At 44.6% G+C, this 25,801-nt stretch overlaps 1 protein-coding gene across 1 annotated transcript in view; it reads right to left on the reverse strand.

Annotated features, from left to right (window-relative positions):
- Positions 1-19,190, reverse strand: part of rarga (retinoic acid receptor gamma a) — a 36,017-nt gene extending 16,827 nt beyond the window's left edge. Inside the window, 2 exon segments of the mRNA XM_085260038.1 lie at positions 11,278-11,644; positions 19,001-19,190. Of these exon segments, the coding sequence (XP_085116164.1) occupies positions 11,278-11,446 (169 nt within the window). The 5' untranslated portion in view covers positions 11,447-11,644; positions 19,001-19,190.
- Positions 19,191-25,801: the final 6,611 nt, after the last annotated feature.

The following is a 25,801-nucleotide window of genomic DNA, read 5'->3' on the forward strand; positions in this document are numbered from 1 at the left end:
AATTTTTAAATGTGTGCATGTGTGTGAATGGGTTAAAAGGAAAGGACCATAGAGGCCTGATTGATTAAATAAACAAATCTCATCTTGTTATCATCAGGGCTCCCCTAGCTAAGCAGAGCAGGCTGGCGTGGCTGGAGTCCCCTCTGGCCTCAGCCTCCACTGACAGGGCATCTGTCTTCATTAAAGCTCAGCCAGTGTGCATGACGGCCACTGAAATGCTGGTGTCTTCACGATTAATGAAGACAGATGACTCCCCCCCCCCCCCCCCCAAGGAAGTAAAAAGGCACAAAAAAGAAGGGAGGACGAACAAACGGAAGAGCATGAAAAAAAATTGAAAACACTTTCAAGCAGCTCTGAAAAATCGAGAGCAAAGTTAAGCTGCTTATCTGATCGCTCCGGCTCCTCTTATATTCTTGATTGTTTTTCCACTGTCATATCTGGCTTGGCTCCCTCCACACTTCTCCCACCATACCATGCATACACACCCCACACCCCCACTCCTTTCCACTCTCACACACTCTCTCACAGCAGTAGCAGCCCCCTGGAAGTAGATGAAAATGGACCCCAGTTGTTGTTAGAGTCAGAGCCTTGTCTGAAGTCAGCGGCAGAAGAAGGGAGGGGGGGGGGGGGGCGGGGGGGAATGAAGTGGATAGATGCAACGAGCAAAAGAGAGAAGAGAACGTTGGCCAGAATATATCTCTGCTTTCTTGAGATTTGTATGTATTATTATTTATTCATACATTTATCTGCTAAATAATTAATCCGCTTACTAATTCATGGCTGTTTGGCTCTGGAGGAATATCATTATCCATCTAGTATCCAGCAGCATAAACAAACCTCTGACCTATGAAGACTGCAGCAGGCCCAGCAAAACTTATTATTAACTAACTGTATTATTAAAAACAGGCAACATTTGTCATTAACTTTTCATGTGAAATTCATCAGACACCTCACTTCTAGTGTTAAACTCATGCTGTGAATAGACAATAAACCAGATAGAGTACATCTGACACGTCACTGTCATCTCTTCCTGTCACTCACCAAAACCTTTTCCTTTTCTAGTATGCAGCACCTGGCAAGGTCAAACCCCAGGTGGCAAACATTGTTACTGAAACTTGACTCTGTGGGCTCAAACTCACAAACTCACCACACAGACGAATACACACAAGCACATTTTTTAAAAACCCAACACACAGTGCATATAATATCATAGCAGAGAATTTTTTTTCAGATGGCTGAGCAGCTCAAACTGGCTGTGGGCTAGGAGAGGAGAGGAGAGGAGAGGAGAGGAGAGGAGAGGAGGAGAGGAGAGGAGAGGAGAGGAGAGGAGAGGAGAGGAGGGGATTGTCTCTGTCTTTTCCTGTGTTGCTCTGTAGCCCCTGACAGCAGCCCCCTTGGCCGAGCCCTGAGGGGTAAACAAGCCAGCAATGAGAAAATGAAGGAAGGAGTGACCGAAAGAAAAGGAGAGTGAGAAGAGAGGGGGAAACATGATTGTGTCATAGAAGAATCCAAACAGGATGCCACTTACATTGAACACTGGCAGTGCTCGTCCAAGCAAAGGGGTCCAACCCGGCAAAAAAGGGGTTCGCTTTCCGCAGCATGCATGCACCACGGCTGGTGACATCATAGAGCTGACGGGGGCCCATTCCCAGAGCCTCCATACAGTCGAACATGGTACCCCCCACCCTCGGCAAAAATCAGTGAGAGCCCTCAGTCCTGCCTGTGTCCTACCCTGCTTCCACTGCTCACGTCACTCACTGAAGCAGTGACAAGAGCTCACAGCAGCAACAGCTATCTAGATTCACTACCTTCCTCTCCCTCCCTTCACTTATCTCGCGCTGTCACTCTCTCTCTGCTGTCTTTTCCTTCCGATGCTGGAGTTTTCCTTTTTCCCTCTCAGCTGGAATGCAGATATGGTTCCTGACTGGCTGAGCTGAGCGTGACTCTGACTCTCTCCTCTCCCCCCTGCCCCTGGGTGAGCTGCTCCCAGTCTGCTGTAACAGACCTAAATAACAGCCTCTCGCAGCTCTCGCTGAGCCCCAGACACGGCGGAGTGAACCAACTGCTTTGGCATGACGCTGCAAGAGGGGGTGGAGAGAAAGACAGAGAATGCCAGAGAGGGAGGGACAGAGAGAGAGGAACCCAGGAGGAGGGGAGGTGTAAGGGGCCGTCCAGCAGAGTCTGCACTGGAGTAAGAACTGATCTGGCTGGAGCACAAAACTTTATTCCCCATTCTTCTTGTGCTTTTTTTTGTTTGTTTGTTTGTTTTTTTGAACACACGATTTTTTGTTTTTCATATTTCAGCCCTAAATGCAAACAGTGCCCCCACCTACCCCAACCCCACCGTCTTCCATTCAGATCTGGTCCCTGTCTCTGGCTTTCTTTACATTGCACCTCCCCCAGTTCCCTGCAGTAAATAAGACCCCCTTTCCCCCTCCCTCCCTTCACTGAGCCCCCGTCTCTAATCATAACCATATTAAAGTCCAGCCACTGGCCCGGGCGTGTATGTGTGTCAAAAAGAGAGCCAGAGAGAGAAAGAGAAAGAACATTGTGCTGTGGCTGAACCCAGAAACCAGATGCCAGGGTAAATCCCTCCCTCTCCTCTGTCTGTTTGAGGGAACAGAGGATGGGCAGTTCTTTCTGTCGCTCCCTCTGGAAGTGCTTTAACAGTGATGAATGAGGGCTGCCTTGCTCAATCCCCGCAGTGCATTTACACAGACAAATATCTCCAATATACAAACACACCATGTGCTGGACACACTTCTCACAGGTTTACTTGACCTTGCTTGTGATTTATATCTCGACGTAGAAATAGCAAAAGACGTCCAAGGAAGCAGCGTCGATCAGGTTGTTCAAGCAATGATTTTAATGCAGTAAAAAAGCCTCGTGGCAGCTGAATATTTTAGTGGTTGTGGATTCACAGTTAAAACGTATACCCTACACATTTAACCTTCATTATAACAATGGTTTTTCTGTGCACTGATTAAAAAAAACAATTCAGCTTAAAAAATTGCAGTGCCCTGAGAGTGGCAGTGAATCAAAGGAAATCAATGGGCAGTGTGAGGTCAATGAAAAAGCCTGACACTGGTCCTAACTGTTGCTCAGCAGAGGGATGGACTCTGGCTGGGCTAAAGCAAACAGCGTGATACAATGGGAGATATATGATAATAGAATAGCTTCAGTCTGTGAGCTCCTCACATTCATCTCCCCCTGTCAAAGCAGTACAAGTGGTACAGCCCAGCAGGCAAAAAAGACACCATTTCCTGTCAATCTGTGCTGCTGGCTACGCTCTCCATAAACACACAGCGTCCTCCCTCCTCCCTCCTCCTCCTCTGTCTAACACTTCACTCTTTTTCCTGTCTCATGAAAGAAACCATGCTTTCACATTTCTGGCTATTTTGAATGATTTTCATTACTATGTTTATTGGTTTAAAAGCTATTCCTCCAATGGAGACTTCAGGTTTATTTTCTTAAGCTGGCACACACGCACACACACAGACACACACACACACACACACACAGACACACACACACACACACACACACACCTGTGAGTTGAGATTCACACACTCAATCTCGCAAACTGACGCACGTTTAATAGCTCTTTTTATTTCATCAAATAGTAAACAACATCAGTAGTTTTTATGTGCTTCTTCATACAGCTGTCAGGTCATACAGTGAAAGCTTTATGATGGCAAGAATACAACACGGGGACAACAAACTGGCATCTATCAGAGATGCCAACGCTTAGCTGAAGTTTGTTGTTAAAAAAAGGGGGGGGGCACTTTTCTTCTCTCTAGCTTTCCACCCATTTTCACAATAATTCAAAAAATGTCTTGGTCTGGATACATTTCAGATTAAATCATCACAGCCTAGAGTCACATTTTTATGATCCACAAGCATTCTTCTCACACTCGTCTTTCGTCTCCTTCCTGTTTTCTTTTCCTCGCTGCTAGTTTCATACAGCATCCTGGAAACTAAGAACTGGCTAATCCCCCGGTGCTCAAATGTTCTATGTAACATCAGCGCGGTTTGCCAGGGCTGCTCTGTGGGCTGACAAGCTGCAAAAAAATCTATTTCAAATATCATGTGTTCACACTCTTTTGTTTTTAGAGATTTACGAACCCTATCCGGTTCCACTGGTTTTGACATTTCTTTTTACTGTGTTTGAGACTATAATTCAGACCACCAACTCCAGGTTCTCCAGTTATTGGCAAACTACACTGTGAGCTGTGAGCCTTCCAGGGCTTCAGAGGGTTTGCCGAGTGAGTTTAGACATCTAATCTACACATACTCCATACTGCTGCTGACCCAGGCTGGTCCCTGCCTCCCCTTCTCTCCCCTCCCTCCTTCCCTTCCTTCCCCAGCCAGAGAGGCTGAACTCTGGAAGAAACCCCCACTGGGCCACTAACTTTCCCCCAAACTTATCCTGCCCTCCCTTCTTCTCTCCCTCACTCACTGGCTCACAAGTCTCTCCATCTCTCTCCATAATACCCCCCCCCCCCCCCCCCCCCACCCCATTTCTCCAAATACTCTCCCCATTTCATCAAGTTCCCTATGGCCACTTTTTCCTGACTGCGTGATTTGTTTTAGTTGACAAAGTTTCTGCTTTTGTTTCAGGTTTTGGAAATGGTTCATTTTCAGTGGCTGCCAACTCACTGGCCACTCCATGTTGACGTCTGCTTTCAATCATGTTTCATTTAAGCGATTAGAACAAATCTGAGCACACGTTTAAAATGTTGAAATAGGTTTTGTTTTTTTAATTACGATTTTATGTGCGTGTCTCACGATTTTATCCAGTCAGCTGGATCTGGTCTGCTTACTGCTCCACGTGTGCTGGAACCCAGTCAGGCTTTACTACTGTCTGACACTCTGATGCCAATTACAGATAAGACGTATACAACACATTGTTGCCACTTCCTCTGTATACAGTCATTCAGGTTCTAGCCAAGCAGTCAACAACGCAATCGTGTGTGAGGTAATAAAGACAGAGGCCTTTGCACTAAACGCAACAGAGTCATTTTGAAAGGAATGTAAAGCTTTTCCATTTCTGATGTGGGCATGTGTGCAGCGTGCGGACATGCTGAAACAGATTGCTGGTGATGATAGAGACACTGAACACCAGCCCAGGAAGCCTTCCCACCACAGCCAGATTCAGGTTACGCAGAACACGCACACTTAAAAGTGCACACATCCCATTAAGGGTTGTTCAGTAAGCAGAGCAGAGCTTCTTTTTTAAACTAAAAAAGTAACATCAGGCAAAAAAGAAGAGCAATCCTTGTGTTGTTGTCCATTTCATCCATCAATTGCTCCACCAGTCAAAGATCTGACACATGCTAAGGTCTTACACTCGTGGCCATCTTTCTTTTTCACATTTTCTCCCTCCTTCTTTCTCTCGCTCTTTCTGCACTGTCATGATGTTCTGCTACCCATGTTTTCTTGTGAGAAAAAGTGAGATTCGGCCAAAAATGCAAACCCCCGTCTTGTTTTCATGGGCACGTCCTGGACCTGTGTGCCCTCCCACGTCTTCAGAGAAGCCAGCCTTCCTCTCTCGCCATTGCGCAATTTTCATCCTGCACGTGCCCACAAAGACTGTCTGAAAACAGCACCCTCCCACTTTTGATAGTAGCATGTTTATCTTCATCTGTCATCATGTCAGAGCTGTAGTACACTTTGTGGTCCCTCTGTTATCGGCAACCTTTGCTGGCTTTTCAGATGCACACACACACATTTAAGTCCTGCAAAGTTGCAGAAAGTTTCCAGCACTTAGGGCAATCTGGCTCCCACTTGCAGTGTGGGATAATGAGAGGAAATCCAAGGTAAAGGCAGAGGAGAAAAGAGGGAACCGAGCGAGAGAACTCTGAAGTGCATAAGCCAGCGGGGTTTAGGTGGATATCATCATGGAGCAGCAGATATTCTACTTACTATCATTTTTTACGGTGTTGTTACAGACCTATGCTCCACCAGGAGTCTACAGGAAAACTGATCGTTTTTTACACAAAAAAATCAGCACTACAGAATCAGGGCTAGCGTTAGTGAAAAAATAATAAGTGCAACTGATTGCCAAAAAGGAGTGGAGCACCTGTCATTTGAGGCCTGTGATCGCCTAGGGAGATAAAAGCAGGGATGTCACACAATGCAGAGTTGTTTATTACAGCCAATAGACTCCAGTCTCACTGACAGATGAAGGACAAAGCCAAACAGCGCTGCACATGCTGTCATCACACACAAGTATAGTCCAAAATGGTCCAGTGCTTGCATTGCTAATTTGCTATGAAGATCATGGTCACAGGAGCAGAGATGCCAGCGAGCAAACAGCTATATGAGAGCTTTTTTTGTTTAGGTGTTGACACTCACGGCATTTAGTACCAGAGTCAGAAAGAAGAAGAGCTAATAATGACTTAGTGTGATGATCAAGCACAAGAAAAATTATTTTTGTTATTATTAGTAGTAGTAGCAGAAATTTAACATTATTAGTTTTTCCTTTCCACTGTTGCAAAGTACTTACTCGTCATCTGATTGTTCCGATTTTCACTCTATTACTGTCGAGGTTTTACCAAACAATATAAAGTACATCTTTCACAATTCAGAAGCTGCAGCCAAACTAAGATTATTGTCTTTGGCAAATGAGTGTAGTTCAGTATATCCATCCACCTGCTCACTTTCAATGACCTAAATGATCTGGTATTTGTTTCTTGCATGGTTTTCATTTGGTGTTTGAAGAAACACAATTTATGGGAATTTGTCTGGATCCACTCAAAGGAAAGATCACAGCAAATGAATACAAACTTGAGTTTGTATCCACGAAGAAACATTTCAATGCCGATGAGAATGGATTCTTCCAGAGCAACAATGGTCAAGCAGAGGGGGTGGGAGTGGGGAGCCACAGAAAGGCTTCATGTTGATGAAAATGATGTGAATCATATGCTGTAGTCTTCAACCCAATATAACATCTAACTTGTGACCAAGCTGATAAAACACCACAATCAAATCATGTGTGTATGTTTAAGAGAGAATGTTTTTTTAGAAGCAAGGTTAGTCATCCTTCCTGTAGAATACAAGCAAAAGCATTATAGTGATATGTTGTGACCTAAGCTGTTGAGCCTTACTAATGAGGAAATTTTGTGTTGTGTTTTTCCCTTTAAACCGACACCCAACATAGCAAAAAATGTAATGTCAATTATTTATAGCTGTTCAAACAATGAGAAACACAGATGAGCGTTTGGTTTTCCTGTGTGTGTAGGGAAATATGTACCTACAAGGAAGTATTGGGTTGCGGGGCTGCAATCATCATTTTCATATCCATACATAGATCACTTCATCTTTTTCTCTGCCCCTTGCTTTCATCAGATATGTAGTATGCCCACATTAGCATACACATGTGCACAGAGGCAAATCCTACTAATCCTACTCTACACCACCAAGGCTAGGCTTAAACCCAGCACTTCAACCTTATGAAAATAAATGGAGATTCAATGTGCCGTTTGTGCTCTGCTTCACCTCCAGTGGAGAAAGCTTCACTCTGCTAGCTGACATCGTTCCCTTGTCCCTCGCCTCCATTTAAAGGTTTGCTTTGACGTTCCCTGCCGTACCACATTTCCCACCAAAATGGCTCCTTTACGCAACTCCCTTAGCTCCCTAAGCCAACATGACCTCCTTATGTTGTTTCTCTGTGTGTGTGTGTGTGTGTGTGTGTGTGTGTGTGTGTGTGTGTGTGTGTGTGTGTGTGTGTGTGTGTGTGTAAGTATGCAAAGAGTGTTTTTAATTATGTCACTCTGCGTGTTTTTTTTTTGTTTTTTTTGTTTTGCTGGAACATTTTGGCCTTTTTCACAATCTGCCGAACTAGATGTTTTGTGTTGAACTGCATATGTATGTGTGTGTGTGTGTGTGTGTGTGTGTGTGTGTGTGTGTGTGTGTGTGTGTGTGTGTGCAGCCGCAGATCCATGCATATGTTCCACACTGCTTGTATGCTAATGCTGGTGCACGAGTCCATCATGTCTAACAGACACTTTAAATGAACTGCTATTGCCCTTCTCTCCACCAGAGGCACAAAAGAGCAAAGTGAGCCAGCTTTTACACAGGTTTCAACACGCTATTCATTCCATTCTATTATTACAGTGCTTTTGATTTCATCCCACTGTGATGCAGCTCACAGCTGGGCCTCTCATGGGTTTTCTGTATTCATCACTCAGCATAACCCTACAAATTATGGTATGAATGGAAAGTTTGAGCCCAGCAGAGGACTTTAGATTTTTCGGCCAGGCCATGTGGGCTGAAGGAAAAGACCTACTAGCTTTTCAAAACATCCCCACGGCTGAGTCTGAGGCCAGCGCTCTGGCCCTGATTGGTGAAAGCTTAGCGAGGTGTTTCAGGGCTCAGTGACGATGTTATCACATAATAAGAGGCCTTAATGGGCTTCCAACTGTTTGTTTGAAAGGCTCCCGTAATGACAGGGATCAACTGATAACAGCCTCAGCAACACACTGCAGAGAGCCATCAGACCTTCTCACAGATGAACAAACGCCATTGCACGCTTATTCAGATATCAGCAGCTACAGTGGGAGTCTGCAGCACACCCAGGTTGAAGAGAGGCACTGAGGTTTTCTGGATCTTCCATTTATGCATTAAGCAAAAAGAAAAGCTTACTATGCGGACATGTGCAAACACAGTCGGCCCACCCCTTCCCATCCCTCTTCTGTCTCTTCCCACCTCCTTGCAAAACAGGTATTTCCAAAGAACTCTGGTGCCAAGACAGAGCACCGCCATGGGAGGTGCTCTGGCAGGTCAGCACAGTGTGCACATCTAAACAAAAGGTAGGTGTCACCCAGGGTACCTTTCTTACAACAATTACGCAAAAAACTCTGAAGTTGTGCAAGCATGAAGAGCTACTGACTGCACACACACACACAAAGATACACGGTGAAATTTCCACAGTGCTACTCCCTTTATGTGAAAGGTATTTTCTCAGTCTGGCGTACAGACAAGCCTGACAACAATGAGCAGGACTGTTAAGTCAACTCCTGAAGAAGTAGAAGGAGAAGAAAAAGAGGGCCTGGGGAATGTCCAAACCGAGGCCCTTTGTCTTCCCCACTAACATTTAAGAGAGCGGGGAATGAGACTGCTGTCAGCAAAATGACTTGTAACATTCCTTGTCAAGGGATACACCAATAGGATGTTTTAAAAGCAGATAAAAAAAAACAACAGAGAGTTTTCCACTGAGCTGCCAGCATTTAAACTGAACTAAGATGTATTTTTGTACAGTGAAACGCAGAATTAGTCCAGCAGGCAATTCTTTTAATATTCAACTGACAGGCATTTATTTGACATTCAAGCAATAGCTGCAGCTCGTAATGTAAACATAATGAAATAGTAAATTGTGACAGTAAACACCATTCAACCAGCACGGCTATGTTAATATAGAGACACTTAAAAAAACATGTCAGTCTCGACAAATTGAAGCTAACTGTCACTGTGATCCTGACTTGATCTTTGTCCCCAGCTTTTCTCACACTCTGACCCGAAGCTTAAACCAAATAACTGCAGTCCTTAACCCCTGCGAACGATACTACTGCCAGCGTGGATGTGTCAGTACAAGCAGTCGTGTATGAAGCCCCAGTGCATGTGGTTGCCTGCGTCTGTTTGTGCTTTGATACTTGTTTTTGTTTTAAGTCATGCCAGCATAAAAACCATAAAGAATCCATCTGTCAGCGTGGTGGGATTTCATTCTGCGTCAGGGGTATGTTTCTAGTTTTTAGATGAAAGAACTGCTGTGTGTGTGTGTGTGTGTGTGTGTGTGTGTGTGTGTGTGTGTGTGTGTGTGTGTGTGTGTGTGTGTGTGTGTGTGTGTGTGTGTGTGTGGCTTCATGAGAGAGAACCAGACAGAGAGCAAAAGAAACTGAGAGGGAAGAGTGTCTCCGAGTGCATGTTTGCCTGTGTGTATATATATGTGTGTGTGTGTTTTTGCTGGGTGTGTTCTTGGATTCCACCACACCAGGACATTACCCCCAGGTGCTCGCTCTCTCTCTCTCTCTGGTTCTGTGAAAATACCTTGAGGATTAGGTGGGCAGTGGCAGTGAGAAGGAAGAGAGGGGGTGAGGTAGTGATTGACGGCTGAAAGGCTGGAGAGGTGCTCAGGCATGCTGCGGTGGTGGTGGGGGGAGTAGGGGGCTGCACACACAGGCAGGCTCCGCGCTCAGCTGTTGCCACCCACACCCATTATTACTCCTCCACTACCACACACCACCACCACCTGCCGCCCCTTTAACACTGCACCCAGATCAGATTTCAAATAACTTCTGCTTACCTTTACCTCATGGCTTAACCTCAACAAAAGTGCTCATTCTTTTCTCTCGCTCTCTCTTCTGGCATTATTATCATCAGTGAATTATACCGCAGTGGTTCCACACAAGGATCCTCCCTGACCTAGAATCCTGTTGCTGATTAGTGGTTTTGAGACAAGCAGGTGTTTTGAACAACGAGAAATGTACGTCGGCACCGTGCGTTTCATCTTGCTAGTTTTTGCACAACAGAAAAAGACTCTGGATTGCCAACAATCTCCTCTTTGTGCTCTGTTCTCTATACATCATCCCCGTCTCAGCGCTTCAGAATGTAACAGTGCCCCCTATGGTCAAGCATAGAAGTACACAGTTGACAGGGGAACGCTGCTGTGAATCAAGTCCAGTGTCTAGCTCACCTTTCATTTTAATTATACGATCAGTCACCGCTGTCCAAGTCAAATGTTTGAACTGCATTAGTACTCATTTTAACTATTTTGATGCTCAGTACTCATCACTTAATACATAATTCAATGTGTTTTGTCTATAATTACAGACTTGTGCATTATCTGCCTCACAAAAGCTCTGTGAGAGGTCCAGGCACGCACACGCGCACGGATACACGCACGCATCGTGAAGCCAGAGCCAGAGCTTGCGGTCATAACCACACCATCTACAAGCATAAAGCATATAAGGAAACCACAGGAGCAGAGTAATCATTGTACTGATGAAAGTAGACTTTTTCCTCATGGTCTCTTTGGGGGATTTTTTTCTACCACTGGTCCTATATCACAAACAGACGCTAAAGTTTTCCATTTCCACAAAATTACACATAATGTAGTGCAATTTAAATTAAGCCATATTTCCCCTTTTCCAGTAGATGGTGTTTAATGCGACCTGACTAAAAATAAAGTAATGGCCGTATGCATTCTTGGAACTGAGATGGAAAATGAGAGGAAAGGCAAGTCAAGCACAAACACACAGAGTAATGAAAATGACTTACAGAGAGCAGCCATCTCTTTGGGCAGGTCAGCCCCAAATCTCCCAAACAGGCTGCTGTTGGCCAGCAGGTCGAAGGGGGAGTGGCTTCTCATGGAGTTGAAGGGAAAGGGGTACACAGCAGGTGGGAAGCCGGTCATGTGACCCACCTGCTGTTCCCTGTTTGTAGCCATGGCGACGGATCACCCAGGGTCCACAGCAGGCGGCTGGCTGAAGGTAACGGCTCTTTCGACACCTGGAATCCTCCACAAGGCTGAGATGTGTGTCCGTCGAAGAGTCTTAAGACGTGGAGAACGTATGGGCGACAGGGGGCCTCGGAGGTACTGAAGGATAGGTGGACTCCACTTTAGAAGAGTCCTGCTGTCTCTTTTCTGCAGATGAGAGGATAAGAGTAAATAATTTCCTATTAATTTAATTCCACATAAAATATAAGAATAAGTGCTTTTGATTGGCATGAACATGATGATACGATTAGTGTTTTGTTTGATGCTAAGATCTGCTCTAGATTCAACAAACAGGATTCACCTCACATCAACTCTGATTCCATCTGGGTCCGATAATAGTTCATCCACAGTTTTAATGCGAGAAGGATGTGTAAACTTCATACCAACAGGTATGAGCGAATGGGAAGGAAAGAGGAAGTGAGGAAGGATGAGATGGCGAGAACCATAACAGATAGAGAGAAAAAGAATGAGTAGGCTCGGAGAGGGAAAAGCCAGAAAGAAAAGAAAAAAACTGGGACTGGGTGAGGGGAAAAGAAAATAAGAAAGAAGTTTGGAAAAAGTTATAACAGTGAAGAGTGGGAAGGAAGGAGGGAGGAGGAAAAGAGAGGGGGAGAGAGAGAGGGAGCTCTTGTACAGTTTTGAAGAGCTTCCAGACTTCTACAGTGATTCCAGGCTATACCATATGATTTAAATCACCAGAACTCTATTATAAAGAGCTCCTCTGTTCCTGCTGCCAGCCTAGCACAGCAGCCTGCCTCTTTGCCTCTTTCCCCTAGGACCAGGGGCCCAGACACGGGGTCCAGAGCATGAAGAAGGGAGGAGGGGGGGTCGATGAGTAGGGAAAATGAGATCCACTGATTGCTAACTGCTGCTGTCACTTCCAACTATCTTCTCTTGAGGTCAGGCTCCCATCCCACAGAGTCATTTTGGCTGTAGCCTCCTGCAGCCTTCTCGTCACTTTGACACCACACAGTGGGCATAGACAAGTCAGGCTCAAGTGCAGACAAGGCTGCAGTTATGCCCCTCTGTCGACTCTCAATGCAAAAAGGGGGGGTGAAATATAAAAGAGGCCTCCCATTTTCTTTTTCATGTTTTCCTTTTGCTTGTGCTTCCTTAGTGTGATTTCATGAGTGGGTGGTGTGATCAGCTTGTTTTTTATATGTGGCTTTGAAAAAGAGCAGAGCCAAGGAATTTGGAACTGCTGTGGCTTGTGAATCTGGGAGAAAAGACAGGGAAAAAATCCTGGTAATGAATTCGGTATAAACAAAGAAATGGAGGGGTGGGGTGGTGGGGTGGGGGTGGTGGAAAGATCTAAGGCTAAACCAGTGAACTGCTGAACTGAGCGAAAAAGCACAGTGGAACAGTGACAGGGTCTGGGCACATGGGGGCACTAAGAGGTGGCGCCATGCCCGGGAAAAAAGAAGGGAGAGCTTTCCAAGAAGCACACATATGCGCCACACACGCAATCAAGCACTCAAAAACTCCACACATCACATGTGTGAGAGCATCCCCTAACACACGCACACATATGAATGCACACACACCTCTCACCCCGTGCCTTTTTCCAGGGCTCTGGCTCCCTCCCTGCCTCTCTTTCTGGCTCTTTCTCTTTCAACAGAGCCAGTTAATTACACCCTACTGCTGCAGGCAGCTTCAAACCACCACTAATTTAGAGTTCCATTACAGTAAACTGTTCCACATGTGCATCCAGGGCCCAGGCAGGCTCGGGTGGCCACGTTTCAGGAAGGAGCAGCCGCGGATAGGCACCCACCCCCATCCTGCCAACACAGCCATACTGCCATCTTTCTTCTTCTTTCCTTCTTTCTCTCTGTTTTACGTCTTTACTTTTTCCAGTATATTTCTCCTCCAACCTACCTTGGACCCCACCCCACCCCTTCCACTTCTGACCCGCCTACACCTCTTCTACATAATCATATCCTTATACCCAGTCTTATCCTCTGTGCCCCATCCCTCCATCCTTCCACTGCTTATACAACTTGTACCATGACCCTGCGTAGTGATTCCACTGTGCAGCCAAGGCGCAAAAACATTACTGGAGACATCACACGATTTCACACTGGGCCTAATGAGAGAAGAGGTACAGACTGCAAAAACAAGACTGCCAGCAACGCGTAGCCTCATAATGTGCATGTGTGTGCGGGTTATGAGTATGTACTTGGCAAGCGTTCGGGCCATTTGGAGATCTGCTTCAAGAACTCAAACCAGACCAGGCCCCATAGAGGCAGCACAATGTGTCTGCAAGAGCTGGAAGAGAGAGGAGGATAAAAGAAATGGGTGACTGTGTGAGAAAAAGAAGACTGACAGCGGAGTTTACAAATCAGTGCGTGTGAATTATGTATTCTGACAGGAGGAAAGCGTGGCATATTAATTCAGAAATTAAGTTTAAAACGGTCTGAGAGACAGTCCAGAGGCTGAATTCTACCAGAATAAACCACAGCTCCACTCCACATTCAAATATGTGTTGCAAAACAAAAGTATTAAAAAAAGAAAGAAAAAGAACACTTAGAAGGAAAAGAACTGAAGCACAGAGACGCAGCCTTTTAAAACAGAACCCAGTAACGTTACGCTCCCTAAACACAATAATGAATTAATAAAAGAGTTGGCGCCAGAGTTTTTTAATGAGTCACATCAGCCCAGCAGCTTTTTACAGAGCCATTTATGTTTTATGTTGGGTCCTGTGGTAGGCTCACTTCGCCAGCCCGTCTGGGGCTATAAGGGGATAAGGGGAATTTGGAGTGACCTCATCCCCTGTTAGCCAGGGCCAAATGGGCATGGAGGGCCTCCCCACTTCCCCTGAGCCTGGGGGGCACACAGGAGGCAGCAGGCAGCCAGGCAAGCAAGGAGCACCAGGGCCAGCTATGGGTGGGTTTACGGCTGCTGCTGGGACTTTCCATCATTGCCTAAGAGAGGTGCACTGTAGCAGTTTAAATTTGCTTTGGTTTGTTTCTGTAAATAGTGTCAGAGCTCACTGCAGTCCATCATGTTAGACTAAAGTCATTGGTTACACTTGAGATAATCCAATGATTTTCATGTAGCAAATGAAGTTGGATCAATCAACCTGGCAATATGGAGACAATGCAACAAGATCAGGCATGCGTGCGGAGAAGGAGATTCTCTTGTTTGAGGAGGAGTTTTGCGGAGAAGACGGAGCAAAATGAAAAATCAAGTAAGAGTTAAAAAGAAAGCGAGAGAGAGAGAGAGAGACAACAGTTCCCACAGATTGAATGTCTGTCAGACAAAGGGTATCAAGTCCTCTGTGAGCAAAACAACAATTGTGCCTTAACTGTTGTGACAGAGCCCCTCAGGCAATAAGAACTGCAGTCAAACATAACAAATAAATCACAGCATCTCAGGAAGCTCTGCACCACACTACCAAGCGAGGCAGCTGTTTTTTTAACTCTGCAAAAGAAACCACAGGTGATTACTCGGCATACGCGAGCAGGACTCTGGATGCCATGACTTTCCTGGTTTGTTTACCGGTTGAGGTTCTTATTCCAGTCAGTGAGAACACAGAAGAATATTCAGTTAGAATTTTATATTTGTATGGCTATAAAGGCACTTTTCCCCACTCTTACCACACTGACACAGAGACCTCTCTTTGTTTCATTTCTCCAGAAACTGAGCGAGTTCACAGATTTTTTGTCGAGCTTCATCAACTCAGCAGAGGGTCAAAATATACATGTTTCTGTGAGGTAAAATTAAAAACTGTGGAACTGTGGAACTATCCTGTGCAGAGCAGAAACCCAGCGCCTTTACCAGAAGTTCTGAATTGTACATTCACAGCCTCGAGATAAATGAACTGTGCCATCTATCCTGGCAGGGAAAACATCCTCTCACTCTTTTTCCACTTCTGACTTGCCCACTCCTGTCAGTTTTTTGACAGAAAACTGTGCATGCCTTCCAGGCACTGTCTTTAAACTGCTGACATCACAAAGTGAGTTATGTTCATTAACTCTATAAAGGAAATGATGTGTTGCAAAGAGTTATATTTTAAGTAGTTTGTACACCAAGCTGTTAAAGAATGATTTCAAAGTCCAGGTGTCCAAACTGCACCAACGGACCAGTGTTTCAACATCTCGGAGCTAAAAACACGTTTAATCACTGCTTGACATGCCCACATCCAGCCTTCAAAAGCCGTTAATGGATTCAGAGCTGCACAGGCAAATTTAAACGCTCCTACTGAAACAGGTTCACGGGTGATCTTGTTGCAAACGTCAGCAGTACTTTACCTGAGAAAACAATAGCCGTGACGCTTTTATCTGATGCAAAGCTGACAGCTTCCACTCTTTCAACAAGTAGCTGGTTAATGGCTCCAAAATGACAGACGCTCCAAACACAGTTGCATTCCATCACCTGAAACTTGTTTGACATCTGCCTGTTCTTGGCATCACACAAATACCATTTCCTTGAAGCAACAATGCAAAGAAGCACCTCTGTGTAATCGTTTGTCACTTAAAAAAGGGATTGTTTTTTCCTCTTTTTTTGTTAAAGAGCGCCATGACTGTCACTGTCACCTAGTCACTATTTTAAAATAATGTTTCTGCTCTCACTTAATCATAATGTCACATAACGATCTGAGTTGACATGCACTTGTGAGAAGAGCTATGGAAAGAGTGAGAACACACAGTGAGACATAAAACGCTTTGCGACATGATGAAGTCATCCTGACTGCTTGCCGTTTCCATGATGCGCCTCTCTCTGCAGTACACAACACAGAGACTTTTAGCAGTTGGTCAAGCAAAACAGGAAAACATGCAATGATGAGGAAAAGGGCAAGTGGCAGTAAGCAAACATGACAAATATAGAGAGAGGCGGAGAAAAAAAAGGTGAGGGAAGAAACTTTAAAATAGCAGCAGTGTGAAAGTCAAAGTCTGTGCTGCTAATATGTCTGTGTAGGAAGACGTAAAGGAAGAACTGGTAAGGATCCACGGAGGCAACAATGGAGGGGTTTCCCTTCCTAAACACACGCTGAAAACAATCCTCTCTGTGTAGAGCGAAGAGTAATGGATGGGTTTCACCACTGCTGCCTTTAGCCGCAGGACTCAAAGCAGCAGTCAGACACATGCAGGCCCAAACACACACACACACATAAGCAAGCACAGCATTCAAAAGGCCACACTTTCACACAAGTTCATCTTTTTTTGCCATTGGCACAAGGTCTTTTAACGAGAACTTGGGTGGAGGCTTAGATGTAAATCCTCACATCAGAATGGCACACCTGCAAAAACAGACATAGGAAATGGCGTGCAGATAGCTTCCTGGTTAATTATAGTGCGGCAGCAGAGAGCCCCTCGATTTTCCTAAACCACCTGTCTAACCCCTCCCCACCACTTCGCCTTAATTGCTAAAGAAATTCCAGAAGAAGACAGGTATCAACAACTCCCTGATTTACCACTCAAAGTCATGTCACAAAGAAGGATTGTTAGCAGATTTTGCAATGCAGACGATTTCCTGGCTCAACTGCTGTTTCAGTAATTCCACCAAAACCAAGGATTTATCAACAGCACCTACACACAGAAACACACAAACAAAGAGACGTACACACACAGCTTTGGCATTACTAAACTTTGACGGATTTATAGGAGATAAAGGGGCGATCGTGACTCAAGAGTTGGGAGTTCGCCTTGTAATTGGAAGGTTGCAGGTTCGAGCCCCGGCTTGGACAGTCTCGGTCGTTGTGTCCTTGGGCAAGACACTTCACCCGTTGCCTACTGGTGGTGGTCAGAGGGCCCGGTGGCGCCAGTGTCCGGCAGCCTCGCCTCTGTCAGTGCGCCCCAGGGCAGCTGTGGCTACAATGTAGCTGCCATCACCAGTGTGTGAATGTGTGTGTGAATGGGTGGATGACTGGATATGTAAAGCGCTTTGGGGTCCTTAGGGACTAGTAAGGCGCTATATAAATACAGGCCATTTACCATAAAATATTCTTTTATTGCTGTATACCATACTTAGAACTAAAGAAATTACCACTAGCTGTACAGGGTAATAAAATGTATTATCTGCTATGTATTAGTTTTAAAGTTATTGCTTTAATTGAAATACAGCATATTGCACCAGTATATGCTACTAATCAGTAATGACAGATGATACAGCATGTGAGCAACATTGATATTGAGAGGATGTTTTCAAGGCCAGTGATGCAACACTGCACACAGGTATACTGAGCTAAGGCACACACTTATCTGGTGTGCAAAACAGCAAACACATTAATAATTGATTCCAAACTGTCATGGAAGACAAGCAATTTGCCGTGGCTGCGCACCATGAAGGTAAAGCTGCTTCTGTATGGGTACCCTGTCCTTGAATAAGGCCCAAGAGCGCTTTGCTGAAGGCGAAAAGTGCTGTGACATTTTTCTGCCACAGAAATGAGCTCGGCTTCTTCCACTCCAGATAACACGACTTGTCACACTGATAGACCAAAGCGGAGGGGAAACATAGAAACCACTGGCCTTCGAGCAGGCCTCCCTCACTGGGCCAAGTGGCTGTTTATTTCCAATTCACTTTAATTAGCCTGTTCCTCATGCGAAATACATCCAGTTCACCGCCAAGTGTCAGCAGGTGGAAAGCCAAGGGATTCAAGGAAGGCAGTTTACCGTGGCTTTGTTGCTCACCAGTGGAGCGACAAAGCCAAACACTGTGGAGGACACTCTGAACTCTATCTGATATCCAGATCACACAGCATTAAATGCACTGTGTTACACATGGCTGTAACAAGCTGAACCTGTTAACCTAGCGCAGATGCCAGCATCAATAAATAATCTTCTCTGACATCATAGCTAAATAACTGTGGGAGCACAATTAATAAACATCCCACAAAACTAAAACCGGGGTTACGGGCACACCTCACTCCAGAGGAATTAGTCTCCGTTGTTTAAAATATGGAAAACAACACTCGTGTTTTCCAAGTGTTCATATGGTGGTTATAAAAAATGGAGAAAAAAAACAGGTCAAGGACTGGTGACTCCTCTAGTGAATACACATCAAACACATGCAATTGTGTACACACTGACACACACATACACACGCACACATATGCTAATAATAAAGAGCTCCACAGGCACTGGGTAACACTTGAAACACTCGCTAATAAGCACATGTGTGCACATGCAGGCATACACACATGCTCGAGTATGTTTTCACATAAACTCTGTGTCGCTCTCGTGTTTATGAAGCACAAAGAAGCAAACATACTGAAACAGGCGCATCCAAACAAACACGTGTGGGGACGTTTTAGTGTTTACACATGAAAATCTGCTCGGACTTTGTAACACAATGATTAATTGTCTCAAAGTCTCTCAAGTGTCTCGCACATTCGGTCTCTGTCTTCAATTAAAACGGCTGAACCAGTCTCAGAAGAGAATGCACTCTCTCACACACACACACAGACACACACTCTGTTAGCAGTAAAAGAGAGAGAGAGAAAAATAAAAAGCAAGCATCCACGAAAGTTAGCGACTCTAAACTTTTAAAGTTCAAATTACTTACGAGATGTCGAGCTGATGATGCAGACGGGGAGATAAAGCACTCGACAAAAGGGTCCGATGACCGGAGCGAGCCAATGAAAAGGAGGAAAGATGTGTGCACATTCAACAGAGTCCTTCTAACAGCAAAGACAGAGCAGCAGTGAGTCTCTCTCTCTCCCTCCCTGTCTCTGCCACCCTCCTCCTCCTTTTCCAGTCTCTACCTTTTAAAAATCAGTCTTTCACTCTCCAAATACAGGCACACACTCTCTCACTCACTTAGAAATAATTATACTCTGATTCATAAAGCCTTCCTTTGTCACGTGACCCCGACGCTTCAAATATACAGCACATTTTTTCACAAGCCACAAAATGCCTGGAGGGAAGAAAAGGGCCCAGAGAGCTTAAGTTTCTGTTTTTAATTCTCTCTCTCCCTTCTTTGTCTCTTGGGTGAATTATTTTCTCCCCCCACCTCTTAACTTCTTGGCTGAAGAGTCAGTTTACCTACAAATTGTTTGTGCATGCTGAACCGCATGTCGTGATCTTAGATCATTTGTGTTTCATCAATAAGTTAAGTAGGTTTATTAGGAGAGGATGTTTTAGTATCCCGAAGAACACAGATCATCCACTTTATATTGTTTTGATTTAACACAGACACTGTTTTAATAGCGAGCCAATCTGTTTATCCCTCTAAGAATTTCTATGATGTTTCGCTATGTAATTTATCCCTGGTGTGATCAATTTATGGAACAATCTTAATGGACTGTCTGCTCGGCACAGGCCCACACTGAAGGTGCTCCTTTTGTGTGACTCATATTTGCATTGGCCTGCGTTTTACTGCTTACAATGTTTCTGTGCCAATCTTCCCACAGTTGAGACAGTAACTTACTACTATTATTGCTATTACTAATGCTGCTACAACAACAGCACTTAACATTAAAACAGCAAGCATGAGGAGCCCTTTGAAACCCATTAAGCCAGTATTGGACACCAAATAATTGATATAATAACATTTGGCACTGGGATTAAATAAAAAACAGAACTGGGCCTTGACTGGCATGATTTTTATTTTTTTATTTTTTTTTTTGGGGGGGGGGGGATACATGACATTTGCCTAATTACTGACAAACTTTATAGGGAATAGTTTGGGTTTTTTGTTTTTTGTTTTCTAAGGCAGAAAATGTGTTTTTAAAAAAGCAGACCCATCTCTCTAAATATATCACTTTGGTTCCTGAATCGAAACTAGCGTTGGCACATAAGCTGCAAGGAAGTCACGAGTGAGATGGCAGGGCTGTGCAGCGACAGCAGCAGATCTGGGTGTGCCCCTGAACGTGCCCCTCTCTCCATATGAGATCATATGTTTCAGATCTGTGTTTATGTGTTTGTGGTTCTGGGCGTGTGCCCTGTTTTTTTCTGAATGTCATGTTTCTCAAGTTGTTTTGGTTATGAGGAGCACCTCAAACCTCAAAACTGGGAGGGGAAGGCACACCTCAACTGGCACCTAAACAGGCACCTCTTCATATCGACTATGGTTTCTCAGATTTACCCCCCCCCACACACACACACACACCCAAAAACAAAGAGAAAAAAAGGAAGAAGAACAAACCACATACGGTCAGTGTAACTACATGCCTACTTCATTCAAACAACAGATAGGGAACAGCTAGTCTAAACAAAGCAAGTACAACACTAAAAACAAAATTAAATCAGAACTAACCTATACGTGTAATATTTACTCTGGAACTTCATCTAAAGTCGTGACTTTCAGGCCTGTTGGCCATGCATCACGGCACAATCTCCTAAATAAGATAGAATAGAATAAAAATATCCTTTATTGTTCTTCATTGGGGAACTTCATGAATCTCATAAAGCTCATAAATCTCATGGTCTGAACCGGAACTACCAAACATTGCAGCATGTGGATTTTTCTGTTTGTCTCCAAAGCTACCTGCACATCCACGGCCGTCCGCCTATTCTGTTTGTAAACCTCAGCAACTGGCCTGATGCGGAGATAGATCTTATCCTCAAACACACTGACCCCAATATGTCTGCGGGATAAAGTCAAGCCATCCTAATGAGGAAAAAAAACCTTTCGGCTTTACTCTCGTTATTCCTGTGAGCTTTCGATCTTTACGAACACATGTGGGCTACAGTAGCCCACCAAACTGTTCCTCCAGACATTTCTGATGCCGGTACAAAATCAGGGTGAATGAATGGATAAGTGGCGAGAGGCACTGTTGCCTTTTTGCAGAAACCTTATGTTCAGGAAGCACAGATCTAAGCCACACTGCAAAGAAAAAAAAAAAACTTTGGCTGATCTTTATCTTGTTTATATTTGATTTATGTGCTGCTTATGAGGCTACTAAGGCTGATAGAAATCCCTTGAATGTTTATGAAGCACTACTAAATCAGCAGTTGTGTAATATAAAACAAGAAAGTAAATATAGCCATAGGATGCTTAAAAAAAATCACCAATTCTAATATGAGCTTTTCAAGTATGTGTGCAGCCATCAGGCCGACTTAGACCATGCATCTGTGTCAGAATGTGTAGTCAAGTGCATGAAGAGTATTGTGTGTGGCGGTGCACGGAGCATGCTGTGGCCCTTATTAAATTATGACAGTGAGCTTGGGGGGGGGGGGGGGGGGGGGGGGGCATTTGAGCACTGTGCAGTTGCAGTAAGTGTGTGGGCACCCGTGTCTGCGTGCATGGATGAGTGTGTGTAGGCAGTAGCAGTGAGAAGGTCAGAGGTTACTAGTGTTTGTGTTTCAGTGTCAGTGAAGTGTGCTCCAGGCTGAGATTTATGATCATTGTGTCTGGGAGGCTGCAGAGTGGGGGGATAATGAAGACAGATCAGGGTGCTATCTCTCTCTCTGGGCACCACTGGAAACATGGCCTATGGCCCTTGCCATTCTCGTATCATTAACTTCAGCCCGTGACATCATAACACACTGCCCCTGACATCAATCCTAACACAGTGTGCTCTCACAAGAAGTCAAACACAGAGAGGCAATTCCTCACAGGAAGTCATCCGGCAAACACAGGCATTGTTGAGCGCATAGCTTTGCAGTTTCTCCGGGTGTGTTTATGAAGATATGAAATATTCATGGAAACATCATACTCGGGCGTGTGTTTCCACTTTAGATTCCACGTATTTGCATTTGCGGAGCAGAGAAGTAGAGGCCTGGGGCTCGCCGGCAGAGGAAAGGGAGTAAGGGCAGAAAGGAAAGAGGAAAGGGGGGATGATGCAGGGTGCAAGAGAGGGAGGAAGTGAGGTTAGAGGGGTTAAAGTGAGATATGGGGGGGTAGTACAGGGAATGTGAGAGAAAGAGGTGTGGAATAAAAAGAAAAATGGAGGGCCGGTTTGAGACACAGATGGATGTGGTGGAGTGGGGTAGGTTGAGGGGAGCATTGGCGGTGGGGAGGTGAGAAGGGGGGCAGGGAGTCGGTGTCAGTGGCGGCGGGTTTCAATCAGTAACAAGATGCCTATGATGAGATCACTATTTCCCCACATTCAGATTGATGTCATGAGAAGTTTGGTGCCGCGCTGAGACGGGCAAGGGACGCAGGGGCAACGGCACACAGCAGCTCATTTGCACAAACACATTTATGCACACACAAATGTACGCACGCCTGCTCTTTCTTGGTTAGAGTCTTATACACACATCCTGTGAAATGAAGGAGCTCATTCATCCCACCTGGCAAAGTGCGCTCATTTAGAGTCCAGCAGCCTTGAAGTAAAAACATACACAGAGGAATACTACTCACAGGAAAATGAGTTACTCATGAGCAAAGGAGAAATGTATGTGCAAGGGACCGGAGGGCATATACCAGTATGAACTCCTCTAACACAAACAAATGAACAAAAAGCTTTGAGCAGAGACAAGAGGGAGCCAAAAAAACTGTTTTACTACTACAGAAGAAATAAGAGGGGGGGGGGGGGGGGGGGTAAAAGTGTGTGTGTGTCGGCACTTTTTGCGCATAACTTCGGGTGCATCCAGAGTTTGTCGACACAGCTACCAGCGTGTGTGCCAGCACATGAGCGCTCTGCCTGATCCCCAACATGTGTGAACGGTTCTCCTGTCTATACTTTCCTCAAAAAAAAGAAAAATACAAAATCAGCCATGATGTCACCATGAACCCATCTTGAACCCACCTCTGTCAAAAAGCATTACTCCAGCCCTCCCTCTCCCTGCCTCATTTTCTGTTCCACCTCTCCCTCCTTCACACTCCTGCCTCTCAAATTCTTCACTGAGCTCCTTTTCTTTTTCATATTTCCGTATTTTTCAACATTTCCCCTCTCTGGTCCATGTCTCTTTTTTTTTCTCTCCCCCCTCCCTTCTCTTCTCATACTAAAGAACACAAGCTCTTTTTATTCTGGCAAGCATCATCTAATTGAATCACCAAAATGCACAACTGTTTGCCAAAAATGCCAGGATGTTCTGATTATCATAAACTTTGTTTAAGCTGTGGTTTTTCAGGGAGAAAAAAGAAAATGCTCCGAGTGCACGAAGAAAAGCCAAGAATAAAATAAAAAAATAAAAGCAGGAAAAAAAGAGCGATTGGGGAGAATGCAAATGAAAGAGGGGAGAGGGAAAGAGAGAGCAGTGGGGAAGAGAAGGGTGGTGGGGGCAGCCAGAAGGCAGCCAGAGAGCCACATATGGAAGTGATTCTGTAATTACTGCAAATCTGTGAGCTCAAAAGGAAAGGTCTTCTTTTCCATGCCTCCTTCCCTGCATATAAAACTGCCCTTGTGAGAAACGTGGGCACTAAATACTGCACAGGGAGAGTGCACAAAAAAGTACAAGTTTTCCTTTTCTTGAGCACTTAGGCATATGTTTAGTATGCTGAAGTCAGACAAAGGTTTAGTTTTGTGCATTTCTGTACAGAAGGGGGAAACAGAACAAAACTAATCATGAGGCTAATTCCGCACATTCTGCTACTGGGAAATTTCTGAGCTCAATCAACCATCCTGGACGTCAATCTAAGACTACTTTGGTGGTTCATTCTGGAATAAACTTCTCATCTACCGCACACCCGGCGTCATTCACATAACACGCAACAAGACGTGTGTGTGTGTGTGTGTGAGGCAGGGAGGGAGTGGGCGGTGGGGAGCCGGGTGACAGACGAGGTACGCACAGGCAGAAAGACTGTAAGAAAGTGATGAAGACTGTGTTTGAAGCCCCGGGCAGAGCAGTGCTCTCTGCAGGTGTGTATGTTGGCAGAGACTTCTCTCTCTCGCTCAGTCCCCGAACAGTTTCAGCAGCCTGTAATTATCCCGTGCCCTGCCGTAACGTGTTCTAATGATGAGTGCGTGAGTCTTCGCATACATACAGTAAACACACGCCCGGGTTGACGCCGTTTGAGCTCCGTTTACTCTTAGACACATGCAATTAATCACGGCGGTAGATGATTTATGTAAAGTACACAGTCTTACCTTCTTCTTCTTCTTCTTGGCCTTGAGAAGTTTATGCTTCGGCTTCCAAAGCGAGCTTATTTATTCCACAGAAACTAAGAAGACAGAGGTTTTCTGTGAAGGAGACAAAGCAAAGTCAGTTACAGTCTTTAAAGGTGTCCTCTTTGGTGTTTGCTCTGCTTCAGGGATCTTTCAGTCATTTGTCAGATTACGATCCTTTGCCAGTCGGTCACTGTCGCGGTAGCAGCTTCAGGGGCGTCGATGGGAACCACCGTGCGGACAGATTTATGACACTACTACGCCACCTAGTGTGCGAGGGGAGGAGTGCAGCAACACTTCCGCTCAGTACGATGGAAACCACCACAAAGGTGAGCAACAAAAAAGTACACGTGTCAAAATAAAATAAAGAACACTTCAATGTGAACTTACAGAAGCTAATAAATACTAAACTTTTCCTCGTTGCCTAAAATGATATCTAATTTGAAGGAATGCAAACTTGCTATTAGCCTACTACTATACTACTACTACTATTACATTCGTGCAATCTTATAATAAACATAATAGGCTATTTAATACAGTTTTCCGACGTTAACATTCTCCTTATTGGGCTAATAGAGTCATTCAGTCGAATAGGGCCATTAAAACAATTAACTCAGTAGATTGGCTGCTGAGAAAGACTAAAGGGTTTTTTTAGGTTAGCAAAATAGTCAAATAATTTTCATTACATGTTAAAGCAAGACACTTCTTCCTATAATAAAATCCATGATAAATCCGTTTATTATTATTGTTGTTGTTGTTGTTGTTGTTAAGAATAAATTAGAAATAAAGTAAATGTTTGTTTGACTTGATGGCTCGTTTGTTTTTATTAAAATTAGCCTATGTCTAGGGTTACTTTAGATATTTAAGCAAATAATAAAAACGTGTTTGCGGCATTTTTTAAAGTAGAACGGCTGGTTTTCTACACAGTGGAATCACCGGGAGTCACGTGCATTTGTGCTTGTGATCTGAAACACTTGTTAAGCGTTAATGCTTTGAATTGCCACCGAGGGGCGCTTTCCACAAGTTACCTCCATACGCGCCTGCTTGTTCAAAGCTAATGTTCAACGACTGCACTATCGACAATTTGTTGTCCCCAACCAATTTAGAAACTTATTTTAACTATTAATAATAACAATAATAAGGCATTGATGCAATAATTCACCCTCACACGCAAGCCACGGGCAAAAAAAACCAAAACGCGAATATATCACAAGCGCACAGGATCCACATTTTGCTGAAATTCCAATTTTGACAAATGCTTTGTGTTCGCACGTGGTCTCCTCAATGAGCATGTTGTTCATAAGTCCACTCGCGCGTCTACATTTTCCCCTGGCACATGCGCTTTGGACTTGCCATTTGCATGATGTTTGGCA

This window comes from Mchenga conophoros, linkage group LG20 (genome assembly GCF_057382185.1).
Source record: "Mchenga conophoros isolate Kocher_MC1m ecotype Shallow Benthic linkage group LG20, M_conophoros_male_GT1.1, whole genome shotgun sequence".
NCBI lineage: Eukaryota > Metazoa > Chordata > Actinopteri > Cichliformes > Cichlidae > Mchenga > Mchenga conophoros.